This window comes from Neolamprologus brichardi, chromosome 10 (assembly GCF_056152115.1).
Source record: "Neolamprologus brichardi isolate AB-2024 chromosome 10, ASM5615211v1, whole genome shotgun sequence".
NCBI classification, from domain to species: Eukaryota; Metazoa; Chordata; class Actinopteri; order Cichliformes; family Cichlidae; genus Neolamprologus; species Neolamprologus brichardi.
Window position 1 is genome coordinate 6,028,714 of NC_142113.1, and position 27,436 is coordinate 6,056,149.

At 39.3% G+C, this 27,436-nt stretch overlaps 3 protein-coding genes across 6 annotated transcripts in view; 1 reads left to right on the plus strand and 2 right to left on the minus strand.

Moving 5' to 3' along the window:
* The window catches only part of robo4 (roundabout, axon guidance receptor, homolog 4 (Drosophila)), a 29,078-nt gene extending 25,650 nt beyond the window's left edge, over nucleotides 1–3,428 (minus strand). For 2 of the 3 annotated variants that reach the window (XM_087847118.1, XM_087847117.1), the window contains exon 1: nucleotides 3,021–3,428. In XM_087847118.1, coding sequence (XP_087703244.1) covers nucleotides 3,021–3,225 — 205 coding nt within the window. In that variant the 5' untranslated portion in view covers nucleotides 3,226–3,428. Of the gene's footprint in view, nucleotides 1–321; nucleotides 611–3,020 lie in introns of those variants that run through there. The other variant, XM_087847119.1, reaches the window with a different exon arrangement.
* Nucleotides 3,429–8,499: 5,071 nt separating this feature from the next.
* Nucleotides 8,500–17,196, minus strand: tmem218 (transmembrane protein 218). The gene is made up of 3 exons (XM_006800510.3): nucleotides 16,797–17,196; nucleotides 14,598–14,700; nucleotides 8,500–8,940 (listed from the first exon to the last, which is right to left on the minus strand). Exons 1-3 carry the CDS (start codon nucleotides 16,904–16,906, stop codon nucleotides 8,806–8,808), a joined length of 348 nt encoding a protein of 115 aa, XP_006800573.2. The 5' UTR covers nucleotides 16,907–17,196; the 3' UTR covers nucleotides 8,500–8,805.
* Nucleotides 17,197–20,530: 3,334 nt separating this feature from the next.
* Nucleotides 20,531–27,436, plus strand: part of pknox2 (pbx/knotted 1 homeobox 2) — a 103,225-nt gene continuing 96,319 nt past the window's right edge. For both annotated transcript variants that reach the window (XM_006800512.2, XM_006800513.2), the window contains exon 1: nucleotides 20,531–20,598. The gene's annotated coding sequence lies outside the window, so the exon portion shown is untranslated. The remainder of the gene's footprint in view (nucleotides 20,599–27,436) is intronic.

Below are 27,436 nucleotides of genomic sequence, written 5' to 3' on the forward strand. Positions count from 1 at the left end.
TCGGCCGAAAGATCATTTTCCGTTACACTTCTTTGTGGAACTGGTCTGTGTGGCCTGTTAGTGACTTTGACACATTAATTGTCTTACAGTTTTTTACAGTTTATCTGTGCATTGGTGAAGCTGCTAGGATTAAAGCAAGTGGATCCTGAACACAGACCCGCAGCAGTATTAAAAACATCCCCCTCAAAACTCTACGTTAGGTCTTTTTAGTCTTTTCATTTCATGTCAAGGATTCAAAGTAACACATTACAGTTAAAAGGCATGCTCATCTTTTCTAACACAGGTTGTTTAGTTGACAGGAAGAGTTCCAACAGTACTTACCGAGGAGGAGAACTCCAAACACGGGTAGAAATATGTTCTCCAAATAACTTCTGCTCATCATTCTGAGCAGCCAAGTCAACAACCAGGATACTTTCTTCTGATATTTAATTTAAAGCTAACCTGTTACGTAGCATTTACGCCTCATTTTCACAAAATTGTCATTTGAGGGTTTTTTTGTTGTTGTTGTTGTTGTTGTTTGTTTTAAAGTTACAGCATCTATATATATATATCTTAAACTTAATTACTGCTCTATAACGATTACTCCCTCGCAGTCCCAACTCCACACAGCTGGGAGGTGCAGTGAAATTTAGCTTCCTGATGGAATGGTTTTCAAAATAAAACCACGGAAGGTCTCGAGGCACAAGGCTCGATCGTCCCTGAAAGTTGATTCTGTTCACCGGGACATTCCGTTTTCGGTGAACAGAATCAACTTCCTGGGAAGACCACGAAAAAACCCGCAATGTTAGTATAGAAATTATATTTAGTGTAGAAATAAATATTATTATTATTATTATTGTTATTATTATTATTATTATTATTATTTGGAAATAAATAATACATTTATTTGCTTTATTGCATAAAACTGCATTCTATTAGTGATTTTAATTGATGTGATTTTAATTTGTAGTCAAAATGGCAAGGTTTGTTTCCGCTTTTCTGACCACAGAAAGTTAAACGCTACATTATATGAAGCAAACTACTATCTAGATTAATGAATCTGTGTCCCCTGTGTTTATGTTATAGTAAGTTCTTTTCTCTCGTTGTATCTATTGAAGATACTTTGCAAGAAATTCAGGGTAAAAAGAAGTCAGGGTTTGCCACATGTCATCGTGGAAGAAACGTTTCATTACTACAGCCAAATGTAAATCGCATAACACTATCAGAAATACCTGAGACCAGCAACGCTCTTTGGATTTTTACATGTCACAATATTACAGAATATAACCAGCTATTGAACAAAGAAAAGTAATGAATAAATGAAAAGCATGTCGAATTAAAATATATTTGCCAGTGATTCTCACAGCACTAATTTATATTCTGTGGATTCAATTTTAAAAGAAATAGAATAAAAGAAAATACATTTCTGATGACCACTGTAAACACTGCTATAAACAAACAAGCAAAACTTCACACTAATATTAATATCAATTTCAACAGTAGAGTTTGGTTTTGCCTTTAAATATTGTATTTAAAGTTTAATCAAAGGAACGGAGGAGGATGTATTACATTTTCTATTTAATCATGAGCTGTTGTCGATTTTCGGCTTTTGTGCTAGCACTCCTATGAGGCAGGAAGTTCCGAATCTCTCCATGTTTTTATTTAACAATAGAAGGAAACTGTATATCTGCTCCTCATTCATTGTGTCCAGCAATTCAGCTTGAAGGCTTTGTCACAGTAGGTTTTACTATAGCTTTTTGTAGATATCTTAAATTACTGAACTAAAAACAGGTTAGAGATTTTGTACAAATATACAAAAAATTGAGTTTTTGATTATAAAAAAAACCCATGCCATATAAGAATAAGTTCTACTACATCTCCTAAAGACAGAAAACAGTCCTGATGCTGAGTTACTTCCAAGTTTCCACAGTGAGGACAACTCCCAAATAAATGGACTACCACTAGTTCATTCTTTCTAATGGCGCACATAAATAAAGCATTGTGTAGTGAACTGTGCATTGTGAAGGTCAGAAAGGCCCGGGGCTAAGTGATGGATGTTTATATTGATCCAACAACTTAGGCTGGATGGCCTCGGCATCGGCAAGCTTTCAGCCTACAACAAAGGCTTTAGAGAGGATGAAGGATGAGTCGCCCTGCAAAAACACAGCCCATGGGAATGGTGCTGGGACCAAGATGTGCGGAGGGAAGGGACCTCTTTCAGGCTGTAGACCAAAAGGTCAGAAAAGGTGTTGGAAATGAGGAAAAGAGGGTGGGAAGGCATTAGAAAAAAGAAAGAATGTGTCAGCTGTAGTGAGGAATGTGACAAAATGTGACTTCAGAGTAAATTCGCTTGTAAAGGAATTAACAATCACTGTCAACACAAAAGGCTGAATTAACTTCATTTAACCCAAAATAGGTTGTCTTTTTTGGCGGCTTAAGATAATAATTAAAGACTGAAGACAACAACTTAATACACTTAATAAATCTGAGCTGATGTAACTACTATGAAGAAAAAATATAGATGAGACTTTATTACATACAGCCAATGTGTTTTCTCTTTGATGAGACTTACTTTTAAACATAATTGTGAACTGACTTTTTTGCTGTGACATATATAGTACACACTAAAAATTTTAAATGTGTTTTGTTTAGTAAAACAGTTAGATTTAAGTAAACATTGGATTACATTTACAGTTACATTACTTTATCTGGTCATTAACTCAATGCATTTATAGATCTAGAGTTTAAAATGTAAAAAAGAGTAAAAAAAGTAAACATTTTGAAGAAAAGTTATGATGACTTTTGATTTTCAATACTTACACTTTATGTAACAAGGATGCAAAAGGCAATGTTAGTAACATAGAGGACATTTATCTGTTTTAAAATCACAAATTTAGTTGCAGCTCTAAGCCTGTCAGATGCGCTACGTGCCAGCCTATAAGGTGCTGTCATCTACCTTCTCACTTAAAGGTCTTGCACGAAAAGTTTCAGCTCTTCTGCAGCAGAGTGCTGTCTGTCAGCTCTGTGAGTTTAGCACTCACCTTTTCTCCGGTGTGCCCTGTTCCTGTGAGGTGTGTGCTGGTGTCCCCCACTGTGATGAGCACGCTCCTTGAACAGGGTCTTTGACCTCTTGTCTAAACCTGGCTCTGCCGGCACGATGCCATGGCACTTGCACCACTTGGAGTACTCTGCACAGGTGCAGAACCAGGACACCCAGAGGAGCCACACACAGACACGCATCTTCATGCTACGGGTCCAGGATGCTATTCCCCAACTCCTTACTGTGGTTCGGCTGTATCAACCATCCCCTCAGTCTACTCTCTACCGTGGCACTCCACAGACATTCAACATGTGACCTATCTTACGCCCCACTTCTTATTTGGAGATTTATGTTTCTCCATATTCCTCAGCTCCTCTTCCCTCCCTTCTTACTCTGGTTGCTCTCACTCTCTCCCTCCTCTTTGGTCTCCACCCCCCCACCCCCACCCCCTCTGAGTAGTAAGAAATTGGGAGATGTGGGGTTGGGTTGGGGGCAAACAATGATAAAAAAAAACAAGTTTCAGACCTCATGCTGAGCACATAGTGAGGAGAAGGGGACCAGGGGGTACTGTCTTGGGATAAAGAGGGAACAGAAAACAGGGCTCAGTGTAGGGCAGGAAGGAGGGGAGAGAAAGATGAAATAAGTGGGAGGTAACAGAGTGAGGCCTGTGTTCGCTAAGTCAGGTCACTTTCATTAATCAAATGTCTACCTACTGACTGATGAAATGCAGCGTAACAGTGTCTAAATATGGAGATCATCTCATAAACAGAATAACTGGACCTATTTTGATCATTCTGAAGCTGAGGCTTATAACTTTCAGAAAATGCACAAGAACAGACAGAAAGTTATTTCATTTTGTCAGATATTAGAGGAACCTTTATTTGGACTGCTCAAAGGCACATCTGAAATATTATTTTAAGTTCACATGCTCAATTGTGGATTATAACACCAGAGGAATGCTGCGTCGCTTGACAAACAATAGCTTAAAAAAGGACAAAATGGGTACAAAGGCTCCTTTTTCTCTCACTGCTTTGCTTTAAAGTGACACTCCCCCCCCCCCCCCCCCTCCCAAACACACACACACACACACACACACACACACACACACACACACACACATCCCATACCACCATCAACACCACCGTACACTCCCTACCCAACCTCCCACCAGCCAAGTAGCCAAGCAAATTTGTAGCTGCCTGTCTGCACAGTATGAGTCTCATACATCATCTTGGCTCGCCCACAAGAGGCAAACAAAAGTACCAAGTCAACCTTGTCAGAATGTTCTGCTTGCAATTCAAACGCAGTCAGTTCGCCTGCTTTGAGTGGCCTCCCAGAGTGCACAAAGAATACACTCCTGATTTGATTTGCATTACATCAACCTATCAACAAAAACAAATGGGCTTCCAAACAGAGAAGCACAGATAGGTAGCAGCTTGGGCCATTTTTTCCTGCTCTGTACCAGTTCCTTTCAGTATGTCTGTAATTTGTGACAAACAAATCTCAAATTGTGACCAACCTCAGACATATTCAGTGTATTTATCTAATGCCTGTGATGGGCCTTTCACTGCCTATGCACAAGTCTAAAAATACTGCGTGAATAAAAATAAAGAATTTTGCCAGAAGGCTGGTTATAATTAATTTCAAGTTGACTGGAAACTCTGCTCTCCGTCAGATCCAGACTGCACTGTACAAGTGCACTTGTCACTTGTGTTTCCCACAGAAAAAAGTTATCTTTATACTTTCTGTTACGACCAATCATACATTGCATAGAAACACCAGAATTACTGGGAATTGCAACATCTTTCTGATGTGCGTTTTGTTGGCCTTCACATCAATCACCACCTCTATCCTGACAAATATGTTCATTTCTGGCTTTAAAAAACATCCCAAAAAGTCAAGTTGAAGGATCAAAGGTTGTTTTGTGGCTAAAAATTGTTCCTATAGTACAAAAAAAAATATTTTTAAATGCCACAAACCCTGGAATATTGGAATATGTGTGCCACAAGGCAGTTAAAAACTTAAAGCTGGCTATATATAGCCAACAGAATGGAGACTGAAGAAGTCACTCAGGTGAGTGATGAAACATTTCTCCCACTGAAAACACCAAGTCCAGATGAACACAATCAACTTTTTGGGATCACTTCTAAAGATCTAGATAAATTCAAACATAGGTGACTTTGGTAACAGCTAAGCATGTTCTGTGCAATACCAAGGCCACCCACGTGGCCTTTGATCTCTGTAGCCATTGCCTTTCTACACCCAACTAATATTCAATAAGGTCTTCAGCACTGTCAGAATGGAAAATAGGCCAAGCTTTGGCCCTCAATGAGATGTCATGTCCAAACAGCAGAGGGCTGTTCGTGGGCAACCTGACCCCCAATTTGGGCCACCATCCTCTTACCAAAGGAAAGAGCTATGCATTAATTCATTCCTGAGCAAGAGGTAAAAGGCTAAGTCCACACTAGGATCTCAGTTTGAGGATTTTGCCCCCCTAGTGTGTATTGCAATTATAGCATCCCCTAGCGATATACAAAAGTGCACAATAGAGCACAACCAGGCAGCGCTGAGAAAAAAAAGCCCTCTTCTTGGCCCCAAAACGGCATAGTTTGTTGCTTGGGCGACAAGGCTTTGGTTCATTTTCACATTCTATCACAAACTCTCTCATACCTCAGTGAAAGCCTCAGACAGTGAACTCTAGTGTCTTCAACAGACACTGCCAGACACCCATGTTGGCTAATCAGTCCTTATCTAATTCAAGACTTTATAAGGACTTAAAATGACCCTGCTCGTGTTTCCCTTCGAAAGACTCATCAGGTTTTATTTACCAAACTTGCTGAAAGGATAGCAAACATTGCCACCTGCTTGATTTAACACGAACTGAATGTCATTCTTTTGGGATAAGTGCATCAACTTTGCCTGAAATCTTTAATGGATTGTGAGTGTTGTGGGAGCTAGGTGGGGTGGTGACAGTGTCCATATCACAAACAAAGATGGCTAGGGATGTGAAGGGCAAGCCAGAAGTTCTGCTTGAGTGCATCTAAATGCAGGATCTACCCTAAGGAGAGCAACCAGCCCCTCTGCAGTTTCAAAACCATGCTCACACCTCTTTGCCCTTGCATAGCTTTCTCTTTCTGTATCTCTCCCACCCCCCATCTCTTTATATGTCCAGCTGGCTGCGCCACAAAGACTGCATCTCCCAGCTCCAAATGATCCTTAAACCCCCACATCCTTTGTTCTGCTCATTTTCCCACTCCCCAGAGATGGAGTTTAACAGCAAAAATTAAAATGAGGAAAGGATAGAGGATAGAGAAAGATTAAAAAGGTGAGGTAGAGTGAGAGGGTGTGTGAAAATGAGAGCCAGGGAATACTGGCTTCTTCAAGGCCCAGACTTCAGGGAATGTAAAACCTTGAGCGTGGAGGCTGCAAAGGCAGTGAGGAATTGGTGCAAATACCTTTTGCATTATGACCTTGAAACAGAAACTGCAGCGGAATATTCTCAAAAAGACCATTCTGTTGATAAGTAAAAGGAACAGATCCAAAAAGTTTTCAATCAAGTTAAAGTGAAGGTCTTTGCCAGCTAAGCCTCTTCTTCAATTTCACTGCTTTTAAAGACACTCAGTGGCACTTTCTACTGGGGCTAAGATCATGTTTTGCGGTATTCATGCGGTCAATTACAGCCAACAAGTCCCTCCAGGTTGAAAAGATTTCGGATCCCTTACCCCACCGTGATGAAATCCCCCCAGTTCCCCAGGTTGTGCGAAATCATGCAGTGGATTGTCATGCAGAAAAAGGACCATAGTATGGAGATGTGGGCTGGAACTAATAGGATTGGTTTTGATTCATTAGATTCTCTTTCATCGGCCTGGTTGGAATTCCACTCCACGTCTCCTCAGGCTTCACACTTTTAAAATGGAGGCTGGAGGGGGGTAAGTGTTTATAATTGAGCCTCTGGACTGCAAAAGCTCATTACTCTATGGAATCATCCGCTTATTGCGACCCTGTGGAATTGTGTGAATGCATCCCCCTGTTCTTCAATGTACTGACAACACTTTACACGATATGATATGATTGACTTATCCAACACTTACATTTAAATGGGTATTTAGAAAATCTTAGTCTAGAAGAGTATCATTGCTATCCTCAACAGCTAATCTCCAAGAGCGTGTCTTGAGTCTTTTTTTCCTAACCCAACTTTCTTTAATGTTTGTTTGACATCAGAGCACTCAGTCCACGTCTGTGGTCACTAGACACTGCTGCAGCAAAATCCTCCAACAACCAGCCTGCATCACGATCAGTTCTTCACTGCAAAAAACGATTTTCAATAAAGTAAAAAAACCCTTGTTTATGGACATTTTTTCTTATTTTTTGCCTAAAAAGAAAATATATTCTTAACAAGCAAGTTTTGGACAAGAAAATAAAGCTTATTCTAGGAAAATATGTCTAACTTTTCCTTAAAAGGATATTTCAGCTCACCTTGAGCCTTATTTACCAGTTACAAGTCATGACAATGGTTTGGTTGAATTTCCAGAATAAAAATAAGATTATTTTTCTCATTTCAAGAGTAAGGGCACTTAAACAGCTGCTCAGTTTAAGAAATGTATTTATTGACACTAAAGTTTAATATAATTGCTGTCAAGTTTGACACAATATGGTGTTCCCTGATAGCTGGGCAAGCTTATGTTCAGCAACTGCTGCTAGGTTAAAGTAAACCCAACTGGCCTGTTTTACAGGCAAAAAAAGCTCCGCCTAATATAGTTACAAGTTTATGTTTTGCATTGCGAAGTCTAATTATAGTTTGCCTTGTCCTATTTAAGCTTTTTCAACTGTCCAATTTAGGAACGCTTCTCTGGAAAACACAAGTCATATTACGCCAGTATACATTTGAGCTTTAAAGCAAAAGAACAAAATGCAAAAATAATCCACACAGTACTTTTTCAATTGCCAAATATATACATGAAACTGTCTTTGTGTTTTCATGACAGTGTCAGACCATGAGACTGGGATAAATTCAGTGGAACTAAATTAACCAAGAAGATGTAGGCTACAAAAATGGTCGATGCATCGAACTAAAAATGTATCCGGTCCAGAAATATTATTGACAATACAAAACAAAGGCATACTGAATAATTTCGTGACAAATCCATGACTTCTTTTCTGGTTATCAGTCAAATTATAGACTTTTTTTTACTGGCACCACATGAATCAGATTCTGTAAAAACAAGCTAAATAATGTGGTATATCAACAGTCGGTCTGTTTGAAGAACTTCCAGCTTCAGGCAGCTGTAAATGGCAGATTGTGTAAAATATGTCGAGAAGTTTAATGAGCAATTTTCACTCTGGGCTAAATGTGCATCATGTACCATCACAATTATCAGTTACGGTAACTGATAATTGGGTGTAAAGAGGTGTAAATAAAAAAACTTTGAGAATACTGCAGAAATTAATCAGAAGCAAAAACTTGAGAGTCATAATCACATACTTAATTATTTATTTATTGTTGGATGAAAAAGTTGAATGACAAAGAATTACTGGCTTGTTCCATATATGCATCAAAATTTAAAGGATGTGGTCATTACTTGTGCTAAGTGATACAAAATATGAAAACTTGACCCAAATATATCAATTTATATTGTTGTATACAAAATCATGAAGACACAAACAGCAGTGCTAAGACAAAACTGGATCTTCCATTCACATGTGTTCCGCAATCTATTGTGAAGGCAGGCTGGGGTCTTCAGGACTTGTCAGACTGGGTAAATCAGTCTGTGATTCAGGCGCCAACTCTAGTGTGTTTTTAAGGGCTTGGCATACACTGGTTCCAGGAAATGAAAGGGAAGCAGCACAAAGAATGCCACCAGAAAGATGGTGCTCACCACAGCCAGAAGCACGTAGCGGCCGATGAACAAGGTGTCCACTATCTACAGAGCAAAAGAAAGTAAATCCATTAGAAGTTTGTAGTTTCTAGTGTATGGAAAACACAGGGTTATACACAAAGTTCCTCTATTAGCCACTAGATGTCATGACAGGGCTTTCATAAAGGCTCAAGTGCAAATCTCTCAGTGAGAAATCAAATTTAGAAGGTCACTCATTTAACATTTCTTAAATTGTTCTATGGATTGTAAAAGGTTACCTGGATTTCTTTTTGTAGAGTTAAGCTTAACTTGGCCTTCTTTACCAACAACCTCATGACTGCTGTCAGCTATGGAGGCAGAGCAAAATTAAGCATTTGACAGGAAACACAGTTTGATTTGGTTTCAGCTGAATTCCCCAAATCGGTGCTGGATTTATTTATTTTTTGCAATTTTCACATTTTTCCCCCAAATTCAGATTGCATTGCATATTCTGGCACAATCTGTGCTTTCACCTACTTCAGACAAGTTTGATGAGTGTTGTAAGCAGTGACACGAAGAACGATGAGCAATAATCAAGAGCCCCTGTATCTCTACCAAAGCAGTGGGATGGACTAGCATTTGTATGGTGCTTTTCTAGTCTTACCAAGCACAAACCACTGCTCCATATGCTATACATTTTCCCTTCATATACAGAGCAAATATGGCTCCACAATAGCTTTTAGTCTCTCTTTATGAAGAAGTGCTGAAAAAATGACTTGAAGTTTATTAGTATCTGTCAAGCCCTATTTGTTTAAAGCATCCATGGAAACAACAATGAGATCCTTGAACAGTAAAGCCTTTTCTGACAACTACATCACTCCATAACTCAGACAAGCCTGAAACATTTGGTTAACTGTGATGCTATAAATACATATAGTATTCAAATATCTATTTCTAGTTAATTTGGTGTTGGTGAACATTCAGTTTAGTTCGTTATATGGCAGATGGGAGAAAACCATGATGCAGGCTGTGACTCGCAGGCATAGAGACAGATCTATTTCTTGCTGGCTCTGGCCTACGCTCACTCACAGTGGTGAACACTTTGTGTGTTCACAGTGTTCACCACTGGCTGGCTATTAAAGGCAGCAGGTAGTACAGTATTCAGTATATAGTGTGATATAGTGTGACCTTCTATGGGTTCAGCCACTTTTGGGTTCAAACAGTAGACAAAAAATCCCTGCTTTACTCTTGTTTCTCTTTGCATTTGGAAACGATCATTTCCCCCATACCAATAGTTCACTATCTGACACTTTTAGTGCAATAATTAATTTGATGTAATGCACGGGTGTCTGTGGTAAACTGACCTTCTTTAACAGACTGCACAACAACCAGCTGCACTTTTTCATATTAAATGCTGTCTCTGAGTCCCTGCTGTTACAAAGCTGTCATTATATAAGCTTAGAGACTCTCATTAAAAGAAGTCCTGTGCACATTTAGAACTTATCCAGCCACACAGCCTGTTATTATCTTACACATAGAAAAATGATCCCAGATAGCATAACAGGAAAATCAGTTCAATAGGTGGAATAGGTTGAACATGCTGGAAGGGTCATGTCACGTTAAACCACTGGCCGAGAATTGGTCATCAAACCTCTGACGCTATGTTTGTTCTCGGAATAAGCTGTGATTGAAAACATGTTTGTTGTTTCGCTCTCACACAACTTAATGCTGATTCGGGCTTCTCTTTATTTTGGAATCCTGCTGTTCCCTATCTAGACAGATGATCAGCAGGGACACCAACAACACAGCACTGCAGCTCACCCAAGCAACATGTCAATTAAGAGATGTGAAGCGAGCAAGATGCAGGGCTCAGAAAAACAACACATCTGCCACACTGATGATGTTATTTCGTGGATAAGGGGAAGTTTGGACTTTTAAAATTTGCCATCAAAAAGATTAATCAGCACGTCATTAATGGCTGCATGTTATAATTTGGATCATGAATACAAGAAGACAAACGGAGAAAACAGCCTTAAGCTAAATAATGGGAGGAGAGCTGCAATTCTACTGCAGTCTTAAGCAGGATTTCACAGAGTCTGCTGTGAAATGAGAGAAGGTGTGTGCGTGTGTGTGTGTGCACGCGTGTAAACCCACTGGTGTGCATGAGGTGGGGTTGATGTATGCTGTTTCTTATAGGTGCATTTAACACATCTCACTTTTTAATTTGCCAATTACGCAGCAAGCAGGAGCCCAAAGTGCGGCCCATGTTTTATTAATGTGCCACAGGACGCACAGTGTGAGCATGCAGGCGGTGGGGGAGGTGGGAGAACTATGGGGTGTGGTACAAACCACCCCCACTCCTGCTCTAAGACTGGTCTAATTGGCACTATGATATTTTACTTTTCTTTAACAGGAGGCTAGACATTCTTTTCTCTCACTTATCTTCCTGCTTGCAGATAGGTTACAAAGTTTTGTGTGTGTTTGTGTGTATTAGCTAAAAATGAGTGTACATCACAACATGATACAAACACAGAAAGTCACTAACTGTGCCCAGTAGATCAATTTATTACCTTAACATGCATATCTGCCTTCATTTAAATACCATTTTGGATCCTATGGGGGAGGGTAGATGATCTGTTTTCTACAGGTGTAACTACATACTTCAAAGAACGGAGATGAAGACGTTCTTCACGCCTCTTTTTCTTCTTTTCTTTTCTTTAAGCAATTTGCGTCTTGCTATTATAATATTTGAATTCTGGTGGCATCTTTCTGTTTTGAGGTTTTCGTAAAAATGATGATGAGAGAACCCTTTTTGGGACTTGATTTTTTAAAAATCTTTATCTCAAATCATGGGAAATAATGTGCGTCTCAATAATGACTTGAGAAGTAAGCAAACCTGTGTGTGATAATTAGTCAGCATAGGTTCATTTTATTTGGAAACCTTGTACAGAAATCCAGGAAGTCTGATTCCGCTGCCTCCCCCTCTCTCTGTTGTTGGTCTGGTATCTGCCTTTGCACAAAGGATATAAAACATGAGCTGGCCAGAATGCTGCTCCGCTCTGCTATTTCTATGGGGTGGCAGCTTGCTTGGCAGATCTAGCCGGCTTATTGGCACGACCCCGAGGCAGCATGGGGGAGTGTTTGTTCTGTGTTGCTGCTGGTCTAAGATAAAGCAGACCAGGCCTTTTACGACAAGCACATGCACAGAAGTGCACACACTGACACTATTTACAGGCATACAGTGTTGTGCAGATACTGCCTTACATTACAGTAAAATTAATCTTTCATTCTGGATCGGCTGTTTATATACACTCACTGCATCTTAAAGCTAAGTAGAATGTAGATCTTTAATTAGTACAAATGAATGTAGCGAATGCTTTACTTTACAACCCTGCATGATCAGAGCTTTGCCATTTAGAACTAAATATAACTCACCTTTCTACATAATAACACCGTCTATGATAAAATTGTCTTTGAGAATTAGGATTGCAGGCACTATAATTAACTGAATAATTAACATAATGTATTGAACATTGATAAACATTCAGCTAAAGCTTGCTGTTAATTTGTGGGCTCTAAATCCTCATTTTTCCCTCTGCACCCAAAATGTTGGCTGGAAATGAATGCCACATGGCCTTACATCAAGACTGATGACATCGCAGACCCCCATCATTTCTAAATGAACTACATTATGTTGTCATTAAGCAGGAAACACAAGTAGGGACACACCAGTTGTAAAGTTCTGGGACCTTATTTATTAAAAAAAAAAAGTACATCTGATTTCTAGAACACATGTACACATACCTGCATGCATTGTTCTCTTAATAAATCCGACTCCGACTGGACCAGGTGTGGATGAACCTACTGATCAGGGGCTCTTTTAGTCACATTGCCCTCTGTCTGTGACAGTGCAGGCATTATGCAGTATTACGTATGAGTGTCACCTCACTACTTCCATGCTTACAGCAATCAGACTCTCTGAGCCACAACTTTCTATTATGATTAACTAAAACTAAAATAAAAATAAAACTAGATGTTGAGAAAAAGGATTTTAAATAACTAAAATAAAAAACTAGATTCTTAAAAACAAATTTAAACAAAAAATTCTGTGAACTTGGAAAAGGAAGTAAAATAAAATTAAAAATTAAAAAAGGAATTGATGGATGTGTTTCTTGTGACTGCTGATGTCTATAAGACTGTGAGTCAACTGCTATAAAAAAAAAGCCATTATACAGAGTTTTTTGTAATAACTGTACTGATTTTCTGAACTGAATTGTACTGAACTATTAAAACCAAACCAGAAGCAAACATTTTTTAATAACAAAAACTAAACTAAAACAAGCAAACCCTACTCTGGCAGGCTAACTGAAACTGAGCAGCCTCCTAGTTATTAGTTTGAAAATCCTACGTCACTTTGTTCTCAAGTTATCACATTTACAAATTTGCTTGTCCACACTGCCCACCTAGCAGGGTGACAGCAGTATCAGCCTTTTACAGTTGAGGGATACTAAAAAAAAACAAAATTAAAAAATACAGAACTATTGAATGTCTAGCCTAGCCCACAATATCATAAGCATTCAAAGATATATGGTGTAGTGTAAAGAGTGCTGTCAGTGGCTTTATTGCCAAACTGTAAATTTATAGTGCATAAGTGTGGGTTATAACAACATAAGCTGTTCATTTAAACCATTTGTCATAGCCACCAATGTCCGGCTCTTTCTTCTTTGCTCTAGGGCAATGTGATTCACCTCTTCACCATCTTTGTTACCAGTTTACTTGTATGCAAAATATTCTTACATGTGTGTCACTCTTTCCATACCACGTGTTTTCAAAAACTGCAATCTCTGTGTGAGAAGACATGCACGTTTTTATACGACATTACACTGGCCAGCTGAAATACATCAATGTGAAAACATCTGGATACCTCAGTGAACATTCAGCGCTTTATTTAAAAAGGTTTACATATTAATATCTAATCTTGTTTTTATTTATCCCTGGGGAAAAAGTGCTTTAATCGCAGCTAAACAACAAAAATGAACCTTGTTTTATGTTCTAACTGAGGAAAAGGTTACCCCACCACTTAATAGACAGTTTTCCCCCTTTGACTTGGGCTAAAATAACTTCAGAGACGCTTTTTGTAGTCATCCAGCAGTTTCTGACATCAGTCTGCAATATAGCAGAATACCATCAGTGGTGACAGACTCTCAATAGTCATCTCAACAATTAATAGGTCTTTACGATGCCACCCCAGGACTCTCAATTTCTTCGTTTTCAACCAGTTCTTTGTGGATTTACTGGTATGTTTTAGGTCAGTGCCATGTTGCAGGATTCAATTCTGCTTAAACTCTTTAAAGATGCCCTCAACTCATAGCCCAAATTCAGCTACTGGTGAAATATTATTGGTGAAAATCAGCAATATTCACCTCACGGGAAGCCACTGAGATGAATATTGTTCAGTATGGTGGATAACTGCACCATGACTGATCAATCAATGCATCCCTAGCTAAGTTTTATAATAATAGCAAATGTGTTTTTGTTTTAATGAATACATTTTCAATAAATGGTATTGTGTTCTGTGTTTTCCTGACATCGATTTTGCAGCAGTAATGAGTAAAATCATACTAATTATTATTCCAGACGGCACATGAGACTTGAAGTTGAGTTACCCAATAAACAAAGATACAGACACTGACACACTCTTTAATATTATGTTAATGTGTTTGTGATTAGTGAATTAAGCTCACCTCTATATCTTTGAAAGGCAGAGGTGTCTCTGGGCTGCGGGGGAAAAACACCAACACCAAAGTGATCGTGAGAGCCAAGAGGAAAACAGGAAGAACTCCTAACCTGAGAAGACACATAGGATTCAAAGACAGAGGATTGAGGATGAGGTCTCCACTACTGAGTTAATGATCTGTAAGACATGCAGGGTTACCTGAGGCTAATGTCATCATAGCCAATAGCAATCTAAACAATGGCAGCCTTTATTGTGGTTTTCAAAAGTTGTTAACTTTCCAATCAAGTAAATAGCATCATGTTTCACACATTTAAACTTTACTGTAATTGCACAGTGTTTGGTGTTACAGGAGTTCAAATTTTACTGACTTTAGTGGTATAATGGTCCAATGTTGAGTAATTGCACAAATGTTAATCAGCAGGGAGTGCAAGGTGTATCACTGCAGCACTCAACCAATGAAGCAGCGTGTGTTTTGTTAAAACTTTGATGGAAAAGTTGATTTTTGCTGGTCTCACTGAGTAGCCTATAAAGCTAAACAATGTCTCAGCATGTCTCATGGTGACTGTGCAAAAATCCCTTCCCTTGGTGTTAATTAATTGTTTTTGAGCACCTAACACCTCCTCTGTCCCTCGTCTCCTCTCAAACACCCAGCTGCAGCCCTCAATGATATTTGACACATTATAATTTTTGTAATTTTAACCCAGCTGACGGGGGGTGGATCGTGGCCGCAAGTCAGTGAACTAATACTGGCATTAACGCATGAAGTCAACATTATCATACGGTGCCTTTCTCCAGGGACCAAAAAGCAGGTATAATAGGGCACTTAGGAGGCAGAAAAAGGAAAGACAGAAATCTGGAAATGACTCTAGGAACTATAAAATTGGGGACAATGACTGGTAAAGTGGCTAACAGAATAGAGAGACATAAGGTAGATATATCGTGTGTGCAAGAGGCCAGGTGAAAGGAATGCAAGGCCGAGAGTATATTGAAGTAGGAGTAGTCATGAAGGATGAGCTGCTTCATTGAAGGGGGGGGGGGGGGGGGGGGGGGGGGGGGCGTAAATGTATAGAGACAATCAGGAGTTGCACCGTGTTTTTTTTTTTTTGATCTATAGAAAGGATATAATAGGGTTCCAAGAGAGGAACTGTGGTACTGCATGAGGACGTCAAGAGTGACAGAGAGGTATGTGAGGGTGGTGCAGGACATGTATTACAGGTATTACAGGTGGGTTCAAAGTCTGAGCCCCTTCTTGTCTGCATTGGTGTAGGACAAGCTGACAGACGAGGTCAGGCAGGGGTTTCTATGGACTATGATGTTTACAGAAGACATTGTAATCTGAAGTGAGAGTAGAGAACAGGTGGAAAAGAGCCTGGAGGGTGTAGGTGTGCTCTAGAAAGTAGAAGCAAGGTGTAAGGAGTCCAGGTAGTAAAGGCAAATGAGTTTAAATACCGGATGTTTACTATCGAAAGCAAAAGTGAATACACAAAGAGGTGAAGAAACAAGAGCAAGAAGGGTGGACTGAGTGGATACAAGTTTCAGCAGTGATTTGTGACAGAAGGATAGCAGTGAGATTGAAAGAGAAGGTTTCCAAGATGGAAGTGAGACCTGCTATACATCACATACATCTGGCTGTAGAGACGCCAGTGCTAACAAAATGACAGGAGGCAGAACAGAAGGTGAAAGAGTTGAAGATGCTGAGGTTTTTGTTAGGAGTGACCAGGACGGACAAAGTTAGAAAGGCACCCCTGACAATGTTGGGACATGTACAGTGGAAGGACAGTGGATAAACTGGACGAAGGATGTTTCCGATGGAGCTGTCAGGCAGGAGAAAAAAAAAGATCTTCGGCTTCATGCATGTAGTGAAAGAGGACTGAAAGACAGAGGAGGATGCTAGAGAAAGGGTGAAATGGAGCCAGATAACCCGCTGCAGGTCCCTAAAGGGAGCAGCGGAAAGCAGAAGACATTTTTTTGGGATTACACTGTGGTTACTGTGTGATGCAAAAGTATGCCGAATTTACAAGGAAGCCTCATTAGTGGTTACAACGTGTTATCTCCTAGGTGCACTTAAACCCACCTATGAGACAAGTGGCGCAAATTTCAAGGAAATGCGGCGCCCATTGAGATAAATGTTATCCCGGCTTTTCGTTATAAATATTCCTATATTCCATCAGAGTTAAGCCTGTGTGTGTGCTGTTATGCCACTCACTTTGCGGACCCTGACGCTCTCAGCAGCAAAATCCCAAACACAAGAGCAACAATCCAGACCGCCACAATAACGAAAACGCCGGTACCGACTTCAAGGACAGTATTTGCCATTTTAAAGCAACGTTTTTAAGGGAGCTAACTCATCACACCGAACGCCCAATCCTTTGTATTTAAGAAAAATGCTAATTGTACACTGTGCGGTATCGAACTACCGACAGCTGCAGCAGCTAAAGGTAGTCGTGGCACTGCTTTACAAGTAAGTTCGCTGTCTCTACTAGCGCTGAGACAGACGGCTTTAAAATATCAGGCCGACACAGTTGCGAACTAATGTTGCCAGATAACTCGCCATTTCTCATATAAAAACGAACCGAGCATCAGTTAAGCCTTCTCTATGGCTTCATCTGCTTCCTGGTAACAACAAACTGTAACGTAATTGGATAAATGAGCCAGACGACTAACCAATCAAATGCGTCGTTACTTAAACGTTAAGCCCCACTGTGAAGCTGCCACACAACACCAGAGAAGAAGAAGCAGAACCTTCTTATGCGAATGTCGAACTTTACCCCATTTATTCCGAGGAAGGGTCCAATTTTACAGCCAGGTCCTTGCATTATAGCCAGGCCACGTTTCAGCGCCTTATGTTAGGTTCGGCTCACTGAGGTAGATTTCCTTAAAGTTTATGAACCGGCGATGTTTGAAACACTCATAAAGTCTTGTATGAATACTTATCTGAAGGTATCCCCAGAGTAAGCCCAAAAGAGTATTAGTATTATTCAGTCTTGCACAAAACACATTTAATTCAAGGGATTATCACACGTGTTCATAAAGTATCCCGCCGTATTTTAAACTCCTGTTTTTATTCATAACAATATTCTGCTCCTTGATCTACAAAGTGTATTAATAGTAGTGACTGAATGTCTCACGTGCACGAGCTAAGATTTATTATGGGTAATATTCATGGTGACCAACAGGGGGCTGGCCAGGTCCGCGATTCAAAGGCACGTGCATTCTAGCGCGCGCGTGTGAGAGAAATTATGAATATGTCGCCTTATTAGATATTTACATTTTTTTAGAGCAGTTTAAACCGTTCTTTGTGTTTTCCCTGTGCCTGCCTGACTTTCCATCGGGCGATTTGATCTTTTCTACACTTTCACTGCAATCAAACAGATTAAAGCGCACACAAACGTCTCACTTTCAATGTTGTATCAAAGTGTCCAGGAAGGGGCGATTCTGGGATTAGACCTTGAAGGGGGCTCAGCCCCCTATCATAATGACATGCACAGACTTCCTTGCAATTAATATTAACGGAATATTCTGCTTGTAAACGTGCGCTCGCTGCTGTCCTTTTCCCCTTTACAACCCTCAGTTCAAAGGAATGCACATTACAATATTACCTTCAAAGCAACCCAATTAGTTGGAATGAATAATCACAGTTTTCCATATGAAACACCAGTCTTATAGCGGGCAAACTGAAGGCAAAGACTCAATTGTGTTCAATTGTTGACCAGAAATTACCACAGTACGTTAAAGAACTATTTGTAACAAAGCAGATATGAGAAGAAACATGCACAGCCTTTTGTCACTCTCTTTTTTCAGTCTCTTAACCACGTACAGGCAGTTCAGTTTACTTTAATTAAATTGCAATTAAAATTAAAACATTTAAAAAAAAATCACTCTGCCACCCCATACACCTGGAGTTGGTAGAGTTTATTTTACACTAAAGTTTCCAAATTCATGCAAACCCTTCATTTATTCTGCAGGACACATGATATCAGGTCCCCTGATCCAAGAGTGGAGAATAGATTTGTAATGGCATCCATCCTGTTCAAGCCATGTTTACCGATGGGATTCCTATTCAGTTCGTATCAATTAATATGTTCTATTTAGAATGTGAAATCATTATTAATGAATGTGAGCAAAGCAGAAGCTACCATGGCTTTGTAACTTTGTTGGCTTTCACTACATATTCACTCTTAGCTGTTTTCTCTCTGTCTAGAGGTCTGCTTTGCTGTAAACAAACACTGAACCCCGGTTTCACCAGAACAGAAATGGGAAATTGATAAAGCACATGTATATATACCAGCAGACCTAAGGCTCAGAAAGCTAAAATTAGCTAATAGACTCTAACAATCTAGCCTACATTAACATTTTTGATGGTAATGACCCTGTTTTATCAGGACAATTTACACTTTTCCTTGCATGTTTACATATTTAGGTAATGTGTGTTTTCAATCTTCACAAGTGAGTGCTGTCGTGGAATGACCTCTTCATCTTCTTCCTGTCAAAATAACACAAATCTTACCTATTAATAAAAATCCACACTGTTGATGTTGAAGCATGTATGAGTGCACTGTAACATCATGACATTAAGAACACTGGATATCTAAATCTGTGCTTGTTATAACCTGCACTGTCTCCAGCAGACCAGGTGGGAATATAAATGCAAAATTAGACAATGATGACAGAACATTTTTTAGGGGTTCTATGTCCAAATTCAGGGGTGCTTGAACATTCCCGATAAAGAAGGTCTAAACTCAGGTCTTTTCTGTTTGAACGAAGAACTGTAATCAGTGGTAAACCTGAACAAGTGAGGATATAACAAAAAGAACGAGGATAAGTGTGCTGTGGTGACTACAACTGAGACGTCTAACATTGAAGTAGCTGTAGCATAGCATAGCATCTTTATTTATAATGCACTTTACATCCAACAATGTTGGCCAAAGTGCTACAAATATAAAACAAAGAGAAAACAGTTTAAATTACATATAGAATATCTTAAAATTAAAAATTATATAATTAATTAGAAACATATTAAGAGACATCAACAAGTCCTGCTGTGCTGAAAGCCAAGGTAAATAGATATGTTTTAAGACGTGATTTAAAAACAGATAATGAAGGTGCCTGTCTAACATGTAAAGGCAACTCATTCCACAATTTTGGTGCTGCCACAGCAAACGCCCGATCCCCTCTGAGCTTACGATTTTGTCCTGGGCACGCTCAGGAGGAGCTGGTCTGCCGACCTGAGGGACCGGGAAGTTATGTATGGATGAAGACGCTCAGAGAGATACAGAGGGGCGGCATTTGACAAACACTTAAAGACAAATAAAAGCAGTTTAAAATGGATCCTAAAATGCACAGGCATCCAATGAAGTGAATATAAAACTGGGGATTCCTGTAGGGATTAGAACAGCAGGAAGTCAACACACAGTGAATTAGGTTTCTTATACTAAAAAGGTTCAAGCTTGCCTGTAACTGGACACACTTTCCTGACAAAGGCTGTCACATTATGTTTGTATAAAGACCAAAAGCAAAGAGGATGACTGAACAGATGTCACTTTACTTTTCAGGTTTATAACAGAGTCCACCCGAGCTCAATGAATGTGTTCATATATTAAATCATTTCAAAATGTCATTTAAATGTTCACATTTATGCGTTTTAAATTGGTCCAGACTGATTCTCTTGATTCAAAATCAACTAAATTCTTTAGATTTTTTTTTATTGAAATGAACTGTTGTTTGCTGTTGTTGTTACTGTGATTGTTCTAAACGAGTTGCACCACTGTAACTCGACCGCAAATGTCAATGCGCTCTTCTTGGAGGTTTCGTGTGTTTGGAGCCCTACACCTGATTGCGGTATTTCCCATGGACACTGGAAGGCATCAGCAGCCCGGTGTTGGGAAAACGGGGAGCGGAGATGAAGATGGAGGTGGGAGGGGCCTGACATGACTGACGTCAGCGACTGTGTGGAGGAGTATAGGCTGTGCTGTCAGCCCAGTGTCAGTCTGATGAAGATTGGCATGCAGGTAAGCTGTCATTCATTTTCAATGTCAGTGCATGGGAGCAGGGCTTCAGCACTCCAGCGTCCTTTTTCCCCCTTTCCCCCCCTTCATTACAAAAGGCAGGACATTATTCATACAGTCAGACAGCCAGCCAGGCCAGAGTGAGGGAGAGAGAGATAGGGAGGGAAAGAGAGACAGAGAGAGAGTGAGGGAGGGAGAAAGAAGAAAAAAAGAGAGAGCGAGAGACTGAGGGAAGGGAGGGGGCCTAGAGGAGGGGGTGAAAAAAGAGAGAGGGAAAGGAGAGGAGAAGCATTTTTGTGCTGGACTCAAAGACCAGTGGATTTTTTTTCCTTTGCTTGATGCGGCATTTGGATTTTTGAAATTGTCGCGGTAATGTTTGTGATGCGGTTATCTCGGGTTTTTTTTAAAATGTATAAAGCGGATGTTTTAGTGCAAATGTAATAGTTTAAAGAGAATAAAAGCAGTAAAGCGTGCAGGAAGCTGCCGTTCTGTTTGCTTTGATTTCTTTGTGAAAAAGCTTCGGAACGCCTCATCCCATTCTAATTAATCGCAAATGAACACTTCATTTTACGGCGTGTCTGTAACGTGCAAAAGGCGTGTTGTGTTGTAATGTAATGCAATTTTCTTGATGTTGAAGTTTCGTTGTTGCGCTGTTAAAAAGGCTTTTATTTTGACTGACCGAGTTAGGTGAGGTGTTAATGGGGGGTGTCGTGTTGCACACTTGCAATTTGATGTAATTCACTGAATTTTATTATTATTTTTCTTAAAGCTCGTGAGTTTTGCGTGTGTAATTATTTTGGTTTGCAGGAAAAAATAGATGTTTGCATGTTTTTCAATCTCAAACTGAAAAAAGCGAACTATAGTTACCTTTAAAATTATAATTTTTTGCTGATGACTTACAAAAGTACCCAAGCTTTTCAGTGAAATTAGTGTAGCAGCAGTACTTTAAAGTAAAACAAAAAACAAACAATATATAAAGCTAAAATATTACATGTAGTAATTTAAGTTGCATGCTTGACTTCTTATTTTCTCAATCAATGTTTGACTGAAGTGAGCTCTAAAGTTTACACTCAGCCTACCCAGCCCTGCAAAAACCTCCCTAGTCTGAACACTGGCCCTCTTTGTGTGCCGCTCACCACTTTCTATTTCAGATGACTTGTTTATTCCACAATTGCTTGACTGACGGTTTTGCTCACCGTAGATGTTTGACTGGCACAAAACACTGTCTGCGAGACAGCTAGTTTTCAGCACTGCTAGCCTGTATGATTTGACTTACATCTTTGAGTTAGAGAGGCCCAGATTTGCTGGTCATTTGCGCTGTCTTAGTAGTTTTTTCGAGTCAAATTCAGCCAACTCCTGTGTTCCTTTGGGCAGTATTTCATATAGGCAGGCGCAGATTTGATAAACACATGTGACTTAAAAACAGAAACGCTTTTCTTGATATAAAATTCAAACTGACAACTGACACAGTTGTTGTCTCTCAGTGGTAAAATGCTCTGGCTATACAAAGCTAACTGAGGGCCTAATAATTAAAGCCATAGTGTGAACATCAAGAGTACATTAGCTTAATTAAATATGCCTGAACCATTTGTTTACTAATCATCTGCTTCCCTGAGAAATCACGATGGCGATTTGGACCACTTTAGGTCCCTTTGTCAGACACATTCACCAGGTGCAAAATGCTGAGCATGAAATCCCACGAGGGGCTAAATTTGCACCCACTGTGAAAGTAAACACTTTGTAAGATACTGCTGTTGTTCTGTGAATTGCTGTTAAAAGAGCAAGAGAAGCCCTTTTAGCTTTTACACCGTTCAAATCACCCTTTGTCAGTAGATGATTTACCTGCGAATGGATAGAGACGGCGTACACAAATACGCAAGCACACGAGTTGATACGCATCACTACCAGTCACCCTCAGAGATGTTTGTTCTTTGTTGTTATGTACCCCACGCAGCTCTACATATTGTCAAAAGGCGATAATGCCAATTTAGTTTATCCACCAAACCCTGCTGAGATCTTAATTGATGATTTGTGTCATTGGACAAGCAGCCCAGGGGCACATTTAGGGCTGCACAATACTCCGGCACCATTTGCATATTCCCATTCTTACTATATGGGTAAATTACATGATGAGATGTGATGCTGTGCATTCCTACAGCTTTTTGGGGGATAATCACTAATAAAGTGAGTCAGTCACACTAAATGAAGGAAGTAAACAGAGCGAGGAGAGCATATGTTACAAACCAATTTAAGCATTTATGTATGGCCATAAAGCAATTGAGGAAATTAAACCATGAGCGAATGTCTTGTCATTTTCTTCGCCTTTGCTGCTAATTCCTCCCTGCATGGTGCCAGTGGAATCGTTTTTGGAGACAGTCTTTTTCCTTTCTTTCTCTTTTTTTCACAGGGTTTCTTGTAAGACTAATAGGGCTTACTTTGCAGGAGTCTTTTTTTCTAGCAATCAGATTGTGAAATATCTAATTTGTTGTTTTTTTTGAGGGCCCGGCTTTTTAAAATCAGGCTGGAAAAACAGCGGATGTTTTGAATTATTCATAGGGTTTTAGTCTGCTGGGTATCCTCAGCGAAGTGAATATAGCTCCTGTTCGGCCCATGAGCAAAGTGATGTAGTCTAGTTTTCTCATGTTCGATAGCGTGGCAGTTCTTTAGACAATTGTGTTGCGCTGCATGTTTTGGTCCTGTCTGGGCCCTCGTAGGTCATGCCCACTAAGCCCGCTTGATCCCTATTGCTCTCAGGAGGAGGCAGAGACCTTTTTATATCGTCAGATAGCACAGGTTAAGGACAGCCCTTGCATGCTTACCCATGCTCATTCCGCAGCCAGTGCTGTGCTGGCACGGCTCTAAGTAAGCCACCGGGGAGTGGGCTTCGGAGAGAGATGGATTGGCTTGATTTATGCTTCAAGAAGAACAGCAGGCAAATTTAGCGATTCTCCATATACTGTCAACATTACAGACTTTGTTTCTGGAAAGACGTAAACAAACTATAATGAATAGGCATGTTGATTAGAACTGTAATTTAATTTAAAAAGGGAATCAGGCAGTAACGGCATACAGTACTGCTGAAACGTATTTTAATATAAACGCTCAACAATGAAAAGAGTGTGAGGCAGAAAAAGCGATTAAAACATTTTACTTTAATAACAATAAATAAATGATGTAGTCTGAATAGTGGTATATAACCCCATGGTAATCAATAACATTTTGACTGGTATTTATATGTAATTTAACATTTTTGCCCCATAATTGCATCTGAGAACAATTATATTTATTTTCATTTTTATTAAAATAGCAAACAGCAGTACATTTAGCTGCTTCCTCCCCAGTGCCAGTTGGCGATCGGTATAACAACAGACATCCTCTTAGTGCCTGAGCAATGAGTGTTTCCAGATGTATGTCTTGTAGAATTTACAAATAACTACAATGCAAAAGCAAACATTAAGGAAGCATTTTTAAGATAAACTTAGTGAGAAAATATGAATTAATATATGTTTGATACCATTTACACTTCATAGTCACTTTTTTAAGACAGTCATTACATTACTTACAAGTCTTGATGTAAAACAGTATTCCTAATGACTATTTAAATGCATAGATTGTTTTGCTTCGTTTATTTAAAAAAAAAGTATGAACTAAAAGTGATTCCATTGCACATGAGCATGTGGAGGATTACATACTTGTCTACACGACACAGGCTACTCTTTTTTTCTTGTGTTGTTTTACTCCACAAAATGTTATTACAATGTTCTCTCAGTTCAGCACTGCTCATCTCCAGCTGGAAAAAAGTAAGAAAAATCCATGTCTGCCTCCAGACTGCTATTCACTGAATGATAGTGTGTAGCACATTCAGTTTACCCTGCAGATCGTTCTTAAACTTTTAGAAATACTCTTCTTCACATAACAATCACAGATGTGTGCTTGAGCGGTGAACACGACAGCATGGAAGGAGTCAAATAAGGGCTTTAGTCATTAGATAATGATTTTAGCATCGGTTCTCTGATTGCATTCCTTTTTTCAGACAGAGGAAATGAAAGCCCAGCAGGGACACATTCCCTGAAATGAGTCAAAGTTGTGGCTTAGAATGGAAAGTCCAATACAGCTTAGTTTTCCACCAGCAGCCGGATGCATGTGCATTGTTTACTGTGGGGTGAAAAGTATTTCAAAGATTCTTCAGAAACAGGCTGCGGCCTTTCTCTCATGTCGTCAGTATTCAGTAGTGTTAATATCAGCTGCTTTTGATGTCATTATTTTTGCAGTGAAAACAATTAAAACCTAATATTTTTAGACATTGGTGCTTACTATTCAAAGATCAAGCGTGCAATCAAATTAGCTACAGCACATTATATATTCTGCATTTGAAGACCTTTAGCAAGACTCTGAACCTCATTGTGCCTTTGCTTCTTATCTCTGGTGGAATGTAGATAATCCGAATAAATGAGTAGAGCTTCTCACAGAGAAATATGAATCCTGCCAGCAAATCCTGAATTTATTATATTTCAGAGTCCTGGTAACAGCTGAGCTGGGTGAGGTTCAAAATATTTGATTTGAATTCAACAGTAGATCACAGCAGAGTAAATCCGACCAAGTACTATGTGGCTGCATATTGAGAATGAATACATGAATAAATGCATTGGCCAAAATGCTGTTGCCACTTTTGAGAATTTCACACACTGCAATGTTCTATAAAACATATTTAAGTTTCCTCAGAACTGTTACTTATTTTGATAAAGCCATCTTCACACCATGCACTGATACAGAGGCAGGAGCTTCAATTAGCTTTATGCAACTATATTGATGTTGCTTCAAAAATTGCTGTTTTTATTGAAACTCCAGCGTCTTTTTACTGCAGGTAGAGCTCCAGCTGGTTTCCGGCACTGCAGTGCAGTTGCCATTAAGAAAAGCATTGTCTCCTCTATGTGATGCAGATCTGCTTTTATTAGTTTTACAACCAGGCACACAAGAATTCAGGCTGTTTCTGTGAGCACTAAGCTATCTCAAATCACTGTTGTTGTTGTTGTTTTTTACAGCTAAATTAATATACAGATGAAAAAAAAAACAACACATTGAAATACAAGGCAATAGGCAAGAAGATGAGGAAATTAGCCTTTTTGAAATGGTGGTTGACGATGTTTAGATATCAGCTTCCTTTGATTATTGGCACAGCAGCTCATTGAAGTCTGCTGCGCTGTGAATAGAAATACACCAACGCTAAAGCTGTGACCTCCAAATGGCTATTTACTGGAGTACACTTCCATTTTCCACAGTCCTCTCCAAAGATATTATTCAAGTGTGTTGCTCTTTCTGCCACTCATCTGAATGTTTCAGCCTACTGCACTCTAGGACACCATTGATCTGAAGGACAATATTTTTACTCAGTCTATAGCTGTTCCTTTATTCTTGGCATTAGAGTTGAACAAAAGCAGTCGTTTCTTCAGATCCATTTGTATACCTTGCTGTTAATCTCTAAGAGGTCTTTGAAGGCACCCGGGGAAATTCTTGTTAATGCACAAGTCGTTAGTTAAAACTGTGACTTATCAGCAGACTAGTAAGACTAGTAAAGACATTATGCAGTGGCAAGGACACAATGATTTGTCCCAGTGCTTTTTAGCAATCGTTCTTATTAGCTGCAAATGACTTCCTTTACATAGTCCAGTACCCTGCTATAAAAGTGCCATGATTTTATGACAGTACAGGCTTGAGTCGAGGCGCATTTCATTTTCCACAGGAAGGCTATATCTGTCACAGTGTTTCATAAGACTCGTCACTCCTAAAATGTGAAAGGAGCACTACACTCTTTGATTCCTGTATTATATTTCACTAAACATCAGCCATCTTGGATGTCGAACTGCTGCTAAATTTCAGCAGCTTTTTCATCCAAAGGGATGCTAATGGTAAAGTAGAAATGACATTTTATATATATAACTACATGGTAACCTAACAAAATGGCCAGTCCCCTAGCAACTACATTCATAAAATGCATTATGTTAAATTATTAACCATTAACTATATACATATGAGTGAAATACTGCATTCTGTCATCAACACTATACATGCTAATATTGACTGGTTTTGTAGACAGACATGTCTGATATAGCTGTTCTGTCATTCATATATTTTTTTCTATTCCAGGATTGCAGTGACTGTTTTGTGCATCCAGTAACTTGAATAATTCGACTATTAAAAAAAATCCTCTATGAAAACTCTTTGCTTCATGCTTTGTTTAATCCAAGGCTCTGTAGCATTTAGTTGTCACAACGGAAATAGTTATTAAAAACTTCGCTAGAAACAGTCAGCAGGAGTCCGTTATCAAACCACATCTTTAGCAAGCTCCAATATCTATACGATATTTAAATGAGCTCGCTGAAGGCCGACTACAGGCGTCATGCTTTCTATTGTAGTGATACCAGCAGCAAGCTGGGGTGTACTAAACCATATTTAAGGCTTTTACATCATTTTTTTCACATTTAAAGTAAACAAAAATATCTTAAAATATAGAATTAAAAGTGGTTTTTCACAGGCTGATAAAAATGTACCTGTGCCAGTAATACTCTGAGCCTGTGACCTATTATTGTTAGGGTGGACACAGAATTGTTATTAAGATTAATCATGAGAGCCTCTGTTTTCAGTAACACACACACACACACACACACACACACACACACACACACACACACGGACATCAAAAAGATGCAACATAGAACTCTGTTTGCCTCAAACTAATGTAAGAAAGCTCTCCAAGGAGAAAGAGCAAAGGCAGTTTTATTTTATGCCTTAGTTTAGATTTCATGTAGACCTTATTTTCTTTGACATTACCGCACTTAAGATC

Coding starts and splice junctions, on each gene's coding strand:
- tmem218 (XM_006800510.3), bottom strand. CDS start 16,906: ATGGCAAATACTGTCCTTGAAGTCGGTACCGGCGTTTTCGTTATTGTG. Junction 14,701..16,796: donor AGAGCGTCAGGGTCCGCAAA/GTGAGTGGCATA, acceptor GTGTCTTCTCAG/GTTAGGAGTTCTTCCTGTTT. Junction 8,941..14,597: donor TGCCTTTCAAAGATATAGAG/GTGAGCTTAATT, acceptor TTTGCTCTGTAG/ATAGTGGACACCTTGTTCAT.